The sequence below is a fragment of the Durio zibethinus genome, chromosome 13 (genome assembly GCF_047325235.1).
Source record: "Durio zibethinus cultivar Kanyao isolate XHJ-2024 chromosome 13, ASM4732523v1, whole genome shotgun sequence".
NCBI classification, from domain to species: domain Eukaryota; kingdom Viridiplantae; phylum Streptophyta; class Magnoliopsida; order Malvales; family Malvaceae; genus Durio; species Durio zibethinus.
Window position 1 is genome coordinate 5,752,262 of NC_143174.1, and position 9,548 is coordinate 5,761,809.

Here is a 9,548-nt window from a genome sequence, read left to right on the forward strand (position 1 = left end):
ACTTGTGGGGCCGCCATTAGAGCTAAAGGGGTGTTGGACCCCAAAAAGTTTAAAAATCCTTTTAACATATATATATATATATATTATTTATTATTTATTGTGCCTATAATCATTATCATAAATTCTTAAAAATAATAAATTTATCATAAATATAAAATTACATTCATGTATACTTAAAATAAAATTAAGTTTCTTTTTTTCCCAACAAAATTTCAATCTTCAATCAACTGTTAAAATTATAACTTTTAGTCTGTTATACTTTTTTTTAATATATTTTTTGACTCTTTTTTTTAATCTTTTTTTATAATAAAATCTTAAATTAATTACGTTAATTATTTAAATTATTTTATTTTTTTTTAAATATTTGTGCTCGACACATACATAATAAATCTGAATATCAAAGTCAAAAATTTTAAATATATAAAAAATTTGAAAAAATAAGCATATCTATACTAAATGCATACATGTATTTGATACTTATTTCAAACTTTAAATAATATAATAATTTAAAATAATTTTAATTTTAATTAAACTTTGAAAATCAAATATCAACATCCGTGATAATTGAGAGGATCACGTCTTTACGGATATGGAATGGCCTCATCTGCCTAAATCTGGTTCCATCGTAACTTCTGGCTGCAAAATCGTGTTCCTTGTGTTTTCATGGGTCCCTCCGCTCTTAGTCATTTTTGTTTTTTATTAAACATGCTTTAAATATGTTTTGATACACAAGCTATTTCCTAGTCATTCCAATTTATAAATACTGCGTTGCCGTTCATTTTAATGTACCAACCAAACATCTAAGTTTGATTGAGGGAAAAAGGCTTTGCTCTCCAATGGGATCATCAGAAGAAAACCAATTTCATGGCAACAATAAATATGCAGGGCAAGATCAAGAAAGCTTCGCATATGCCTTCGAGATCGTCATCTCTTGTGTGCTGCCCATGTCAATGCATGCAGCAATTCAGCTTGGCATTTTTGATATCATAGCGAAAGCTGGTCCAGATGCCAAGCTCTCCCCAAAGGAGCTAGCAGCCCAGTTACCTACCAAGAATCCAGAGGCGTCCTCTATGCTGGACCGCGTACTTAGAGTTTTAGCCAGCCATGGTATTGTTGGTTGCTCTTTGGCTGATGATGAAGAGGGTAATCCACAAAGGCTCTATAGTATAACACCTGTGTCCAAATTCTTTGTTCAAAATGAAGATGGTTTTTCATTAGGCCCCTTGATGAACTTGATTCAGGACAAGGTGTACTTTGATAGTTGGTGGGTTTCTTCCCTCTCTCTTCCTCTGTGTGTGTGTGTCTTTAATTGTTCTTTTTTTTTTTTTCAAAATATGGAAGCCATTGTTCTCAGTCATCGTTACTTTTGATCCCTGTTCTTGTCTAGCTAGTTGGAACTTTATATTTGGTAGAGTCAGTTGAGAGTTGGAATATTTGTTCAAACATAGGCAGCAAAAATTCCCTTTCTTTTGTTTGGCCAGAAATAGGAACCTAAAATTCTATGTGTTTTGATTTTTCATCGACTAATATGTGCATATTTCATGTACAGTCAATTCTCAAATAGACCAGTAATAAGAAACAGGAAAATGATCGATCTCCCCTACGCTCGCCTTCCACTCTCTTTTCCCTTTCCCTCCAAGATCTCTCTCTCTCTTTTTTTTTTTTTAAAAAAAGTTTACAAGTTTTTTGAATCTTTTTTGAAAAAGATTTATTTATCTTTTATCTTTTATTTTTCATTTTTTATTTTTATTTCAAGAATGAAAATAAAAACAAATTAAATTACTAGGTTTTTTTTTTTGACAATTAATACTTTATTATTGATTAGGGAAATCACTTCGATTCAGATTTTTAAAAAAATTATTTCATAAGTTAATTTGATTTTAAGAATAAAAATTCAAATATTTAACTGCAAATTTTTTTTTTTTTATATTTAATTAATAGAACTCAGAAGTAATGTAATTCAAATGTATTTTACCCATGTAAAATTATTTATATACTCAAAGAATGGTTGTTTCTAATATGTAAATATATAATTTGTTTATAATGAATGAAACTATTTCCTCTAATAGTAACATTAGAAAAGGGGCTAAAGGTTTAGTTAATTAGTTCAACTAATTTTAGTGGCTTGGTTTCTTTAATTTTTTTCAACTCAAAAGCAATTGACCAATTTGCCTAAGTTCCATTTGACCTCACGTCATATAGGCCTTATACTTAACAAATTCCTGCATGATAATCCACTGGTAGGTCGCAGCTGAAGGATGCAATTCTTGAAGGAGGAGTTCCATTTGACAGGGTCCATGGAACAAACGCGTTTGAATATCCTGGCAGGGACCCAAGGTACAATCAAGTTTTTAATACTGCCATGATCAATCACACGACTATAGTTCTGAAGAAGATCCTGGAGAGCTACAACGGTTTTGAGCAGCTCAACCATGTGGTTGATGTTGGCGGTGGTCTTGGAGTCACCCTTAGCATTATCACCTCCAAGTATCCCTCTATTAAGGGAATTAATTTTGACTTGCCTCATGTTATACAACATGCTCCGGCCTACCCTGGTAACATCTTGGTTTCTGCATTTTGGATTTTTAGTTACTCTGGTATCACCTGTTTGTACACTAACAAGATAATCGACATAATTACAGGCATTGAAAATGTAGGAGGAGATATGTTTGAAAGTGTTCCGAAAGGAGATGCAATTTTTATGAAAGTAAGATATATCATTTGCAGTAATTTGTTTCCCTTGATTAAGAGTGCAAGCAGTGATGGATCTTGATAGCCGATTTTGAGAGAACCAATCGATATTATATTGAATTTAAATTTTATTTATAAAATATATCTTATTATATTATTAATATATATATATATGCAAGCAGTATACTAATAAAATATACATGTTTTCAAAATTATAAATTTTATTGATTTGTAAATCCATATATAAAGAAACATAATAAATTAAATAAATAGTCTTATTTAAATTGTGAATCTTTTTTACAATTGCGAGTATTTTAAAAAAAGTATAAGTAAATTAATTGTTAAACAATATATATTTTTTATCAAAATAAGAAAAATAAACTACATAACTAAAAGAATAAAGTTTGAAACTTTAAGACTAGAAGTTAGGGTATTTTTTTTAACCTTATAAATAAAGTGACTTCAATTTGACTTTTGTGATAAAAAAATTGCATGATAGAAAAAAAAAATCTAAGATAAAATTAAATGTGATGAATTATATGGAAAAGTGGAATTGTAATAAATTAAAAAGGCATAGAAAATTATTTTTTATGCTTGATTGGAGACTTTTAATATTATTTGAAAATTTACAAAATTAATTTGACTTTTATTAAATTTATATTACTGTGATTTAATCTTGTGACAATTTCTTTATTTTAAAAATTTGTAGATAATAATTTATTGATAAGTCAATAGATAAATAATAATATGATTTTAATAAATCTTAATTTCAATGAATAAAACTAAATTATAAAATCACATAAAAATAAAAAAAAATTAATGACTTTAATTTGAGGGGGTCATTTAATTTTATCATAAAATAAATATTAGAACTTAAAAATTTTGGGGGGAGGCCAAGGCTCCTTAAGCCAATTCTACTGTCCGTCTATGAATATAAATGAATAGAACATTTAATGAAAAATTTGGAAATAGACTCAATTTTTATTTATTTATATTTATTTATTAAATTTAACAAATAATCACGAATAACATTTTAAAATTTGTTAGTTAAACGAACAGATTACGAATTTTGTAAAGTTCATTCACTTTTTCGATTTGGTTAAACGAAAAGAACATTTGTCAAACAATTTGGGAATAGATTTAATTTTTATTCATTTATTAAGCTAACAAATGATTACTAACAACATTTAAAATTCGTTAATTAAACAAGCATATCAAGGATTTAGCAAAATTCATTTAATTATATTCTATTCATTTATACTTGTAAACTTGATCTGCACCTCTAAGTTGCATATTCAATCATCTGTCACCAGTAATTGTTTGATTAGGCTCTTTTTACTTAATGCATTGTATGTTTTATTTTAGCTATTTGCCTTCTACCATCAAAAGTTGTTAATAGCAGATAACAAATAAATTATTGACATAAGTTGCAAAATTTATAGTGGATTCTTCATGATTGGAGCGATGATCATTGTTTGAAGCTGTTGAAGAATTGTTACGATGCCATTCCGGATGACGGAAAAGTTATAGTGGTTGATGCTGTCCTACCGATTGTGCCCGAGACTAATGTTTATGCGAGATGCATTTTACAGTCCGATGTGGTTATGATGACTCAGGATCCAGGAGGGAAGGAACGGACCAAACCAGAATTCGAAGCCCTGGCAACCAAAGCTGGATTCAGTGGTGTCAGATATGAGTGTTTTGTTTATAACTTCTGGGTCATGGAGTTCTTCAAGTAGTTTGACTTTATATCATTGATGAAATTTGCTCTTGATCAGCTGGAAATGTAGCAAGACGATGGAAAAGAATAAAGTGGATGCTTGTTGTTCCATTACCATACTTTCTTTTGTTGAACATAGTACTTCGTCTTGTTGGGTCTATGACAATAAACACAACAACACATAAACAATATATTACAATAAACCCACAGCAATAAATAATAATCAATAATAAAAAAACACAAAAAAAATAAAGTACATCAAGATTTAAGTGAAAAATCCTTCAGTATAGAGAGAAAAGCCATGAATTACCAGAAAAATCTTCATTATCAAATAATGGATATATAAAATTTTTTTTTAGCTACAACTAAAGTTAATCAACAACTAAAAAAATAATTAGAGAAATTTCATCAAATAAGTAACTCAACAAATACACTCTAAATTTCTTCCTAAAGAGTTTCAAACTCGATCTTTACCGTTCAAAAAATAAAAATCTGAATCATAAACCTACTAACAAAGTTTCAGTTCAATCGAACCACGAATCGACTTCCGTTTAACTAACTCTTCATTTTTTCTTTTCTATTTATTTTTCTAGCTTTTCTTTTTTCTCTTCTTAATTTAGGATACCATCTTAAAATAATTTTATCTCTTTTAATTAAAAAATTAAGGTTCTGTGTAAAAAAAAAAATTTCAAAATTCATGATCTTTGATTGATTTAAAATCAATTACATGAGACTAGATCTCATTTTCCTACATCTTAACTATATATATATATATAGACATAAAAGTGTCTAAAGGATCTTAATAAATGAACTCAAATCTATTTCAAGTTCGGATAATTTAGGATTTGAGTCATTGGCTTCGATTTTTTTTTTCAAGTTCATGTCGTTTTGGCTTTTGTTAATTTTAAATCGTACACTTTTGAGTTGTCCTTTTATTTTTCAATTGTTTTAAATTTAAATCATTTAAATTTAGATTTTTTTTACTTTGAATTTTAACTTTTTAATTAGTTTAAATTGGATTTGGGTTCGAGCCAATTTTTAGATTTGAATTTATTTTATCACTTTTAATCTTATATAATAATATTTTTCTTATATTTCATGTTGTACGAAAGTAAATTTTGATTATTAAAATTTAAAGTTCAAAATTTTATCAAGAAGTCAGTGAATGTTGACATATAAAAGTGTTTTATAAATAAAATAAAATTAAAGTAAAAACGAGCGGAGGATTGGCTGATCAGAAGCCTATTTGATTGGCCCTCAGGCAAACTAGATCCGTCACCAACGAACCCTCCCCTTCCTTCCATTTTTTACTTTCTTTTCTCTTTCTTTCTTTCCTTTTCCAATGACTTTCATTTTGTTAATTTTTAATTTCAAAACTAAAGAATTTTTAACAACAAAACAAATATAAAGTGACGTAACATTTTTCTGACTACTTGTCATTATTTTATTGCTTGCTTTTAGGCCACATCAACTTACTATTAATGGAGTTAGTGCGTGGAGTGATTTAATTACTTGGATGGAAATAAAGTTCGAGGAATTCGTTATATTTGTTTTAGATATCAAAGTGAGAGAAGTGATATAATTTTAGGATCAAATAAATATGTAATGGCCCTTCTGAAAAATGATATTTAAAAATTTTAAATTTCAAAATTTTCAAAAGTTACTTTTAAAATTTTAATTTTATACATGTTTATCTATATTTAAAAATCAAAGATTAATATTAATATAATTTGATTAAAAAATTAAATATAATAAGATGAAAAGAATAACATTTTATTTATAAAATATTTTATAATTAATACAAATTTTTACATATTGATTATTATAATCTATAATCTATTATTTAATTTGTAATTAAAAGAAACTATCTTATTATATTAAAAACTATCTTATATATCATTTAAGAGAATTGTCATAAATTTATTTATTAAAAATTTATTTATGTATATTGTTATATAATATATAAATTACAAAAAATATGGCGTCGTCACAAATTTTTTATATCTAAGTGTGATTGATCACCTATGTATATTTATATTTTTTAAGGTTATCTTAAGCCTAACTTAAGGGATTCTAAAAAAAGAAAGTTATGGTCTATATCAACAAAACAAAGGTTCGGAAGTCGATTATGTATAGAAAAGGTAATAGCATCCCTTTCAGTCCAAAATTGATACTAAATTAATTATGTGTTATCTTGCTTAAGCTTAATCAAATATGGTTTTATCATGTCAATCAATTTCGATCTTTTTATTTATTTACGTAACATATGTGTCATAATATCTAGATTTGTGGGCCTATTGCTAAACATTGATGTGAGGAGTCGTCACCAATCTTTTTTGTTTAGGTTCGATTGGCCACCTGACTGAATCTGTTTCTTTTTAAAAAAAATCTTAAGTTTGACTTAAGTATTTTTGAAATGTAGATTTAATGTCTACGAAATTAAAACTAGGTCCGGGAGTACAGTTACGTATGATAAAGGTTATAGCATTTTCACAATGCCCATCGAAAGATATTACCAACTCGATTTCGTGTTATCTATTAAGCCTTAAAAATTTTATCAAGTAATTAATTATTGAAAATTATTCTTAACTGACTCCAATACTTTTGACAGAAAAGTAAGAAAATTCTTTCACCTCAAGAGTATATAAGAAAACTACTATTTCTCTTACAGAGGCTCTGTCGTCGGATTATTTAACATTAAAAAAGAATTCCAAGAAAGAAAAATAATACTTCAACTTTTTCTAGAGATCGTTTTTCTTACTTTGTTTTTTTTTTTTATAAGAATTCATGCTTTTATTCAAGGAAAATTGATACTTTCAACTTTTCTTCAAAAAGCATCTTTCGAATTTTTATTTTCGAGAAAAATTGATATTTTCAACTTTTCTTCAAAAACTATTTTTTAAAAATTTCATCTTTAAAAAAAATTGGTACTTTCAACTTCTCCTTAAAGCATTTTGAAATTTTTATTTAAAAAAAATTGATACTTTCAATTTTTTCTCAAAAATATATTTTTTGAAATTTTTATTTTTAAGAGAAATTGATAGTTTCAACTTTTTGTTAAAACATTTTTTTTTAGATTTTTACTTTTCAAAAAAATTGATACATTCAACTTTTCTTTAAATTTTTTTTTTTTGAAATTTGATCTTTAAAAAAAATTGATAATTTCAACTTTACCTTAAACATTTTTTGAAATATTTTATTTACTTATTTATTCTTCTCTATTCACTCAAATAGTAATAAATGAACAATGAGCAAAATATATAAAAAAAAAAAAAAAAAAAAAACCAAAACAACTTACGGCTCGACTCAGGAAACTGGTTGCGGCTCAGCTTCACACAAGAAGCAGCTTGGCTTGTAACTTAAATGGCGCGAAGCTGGACTGGGCTGGGTCACCCAATAGTTGGCACACGGATCCTTGAAACAGGCAAAGGGAACTTAATTTCTTGAGCTAAAACGACACTGTTTTGTTAATCCTATAAAAGCATTCTTTTTCAGTTTTTTTCCTAATTTTCAATTTTGTTTTTCTCTCTCTATCATGAAATTTGCTCTGTCCTCTCTCTTGAACAGCAACCAAAAGCTTCTCGAATTCTGGCACAGTCCTTTTGTCGTCCGTCGCTGACCTCCGCTGGTGGCCACTCACAACCAACGTCCGATCACCGGTTTGCTCTGGACTTGTCACAAGACTCTTCTCAGTCTCGTCGTTTTGGGTCTTGGTTCAGATTCTTCAAAAACTTGCTTGCTACACGTGAATCTACCCTGGAAGATAGTGGATTTGAATTCAAGAACCTCCTTTCTTGTTGCGCCGATCACCACCACCCTAAAGTATATTCTTTCTTTTCTTTTTGCCTTTTTCCTCACCCAATTTGGAGACCCAAACCTTTTGGATAAACGCAAACGAAACCTGAAAAAATATTCCTTATTTCTGACTTTGCTTTATTATTTTCTTTATTGGATTTTTGCTAACGTGCTTTACTAGCAATGGTCAGCTTTTGCAATGAGGTGGATGATGGTAGCTACAGAATGAGTGCACTGTGGTGGTGGTTCGGGTTCGAAGCCCTATTTTTTCCGTTGGTTGGATCTTGCTTGATTTTTTGTGCAATTGCTCGTTTTTTTGCACTTTCCTACCTCTTGATTTCTTCATGTGTTTTTCACTATTGGTTTGTGTCTTGCCTTCTATTGATTTGTGTTGTGCGATTTGGCTAACTTGTAGCTTAAATGGCGCGAAGCTGGACTGGGCTGGGTCACCCAATAGTTGGCACACGGATCCTTGAAGCAGGCAAAGGGAACTTAATTTCTTGAGCTAAAACGACACTGTTTTGTTAATGCTATAAAAGCATTCTTTTCAGTTTTTTTCCTAATTTTCAATTTTGTTTTTCTCTCTCTATCATGAAATTTGCTCTGTCCTCTCTCTTGAACAGCAGCCAAAAGCTTCTCGAATTCTGGCACAGTCCTGTTGTCGTCCGTCGCTGACCTCTGCTGTTGGCCACTCACAACCAACGTCCGATCACCGGTTTGCTCTGGACTTGTCACAAGACTCTTCTCAGTTTCGTCGTTTTGGGTCTTGGTTCAGATTCTTCAAAAACTTGCTTGCTACACGTGAATCTACCCTGGAAAATAGTGGATTTGAATTCAAGAACCTCCTCCTTGTTGCGCCGATCACCACCAAGTCTATTCTTTCTTTTCTTTTTTCCTTTTTCCCCACCTGATTTAGAGACCCAAACAATTTGGATAAACGCAAACGAAACTTGAAAAAATATTCCTTATTTCTGACTTTACTTTATTATTTTCTTTATTGGATTTTTGCTGATGTGTTTTACTAGCAATGGTCAGCTTTTGCAATGAGGTGGATGATGATAGCTACAGAATGAGTGCACTGTGGTGGTGGTTCGGGTTTGAAGTCCTATTTTTTCGGTTGGTTAGATCTTGCTTGATTTTTTGTGTAATTGCTCGTTTTTTTGCACTTTCCTACCTTTTGATTTCTTCATGTGTTTTTCACTGTTGGTTTGTGTCTTGCCTTCTATTGATTTGTGTTGTTCGATTTGGCTAGAGGTTAGTTCTATGCTTTGGGTTTAACTGGTCTATTTTTGGAATTGATGTAACCTTAACCGTTTCTGACTTTAAAATGAATCAATTCCGT

General features: G+C 29.3%; 1 protein-coding gene and 1 long non-coding RNA gene across 2 annotated transcripts; both read left to right on the forward strand.

The window, feature by feature from the left end:
* Positions 1–759: 759 nt before the first annotated feature.
* LOC149515274 (isoflavone 3'-O-methyltransferase 4-like) lies at positions 760–4,525 on the forward strand. Its single transcript, XM_089742805.1, has 4 exons — positions 760–1,264; positions 2,245–2,555; positions 2,643–2,707; positions 4,134–4,525. The coding sequence occupies exons 1-4, from the start codon at positions 837–839 to the stop codon at positions 4,428–4,430; spliced, it is 1,101 nt and encodes a 366-aa protein (XP_089598931.1). The 5' UTR covers positions 760–836; the 3' UTR covers positions 4,431–4,525.
* Positions 4,526–7,337: 2,812 nt separating this feature from the next.
* On the forward strand, positions 7,338–9,548 carry LOC149515275 (uncharacterized). The gene is made up of 2 exons (XR_016326860.1): positions 7,338–8,233; positions 8,398–9,548. It is a non-coding gene; the product is annotated as an uncharacterized LOC149515275 (long non-coding RNA).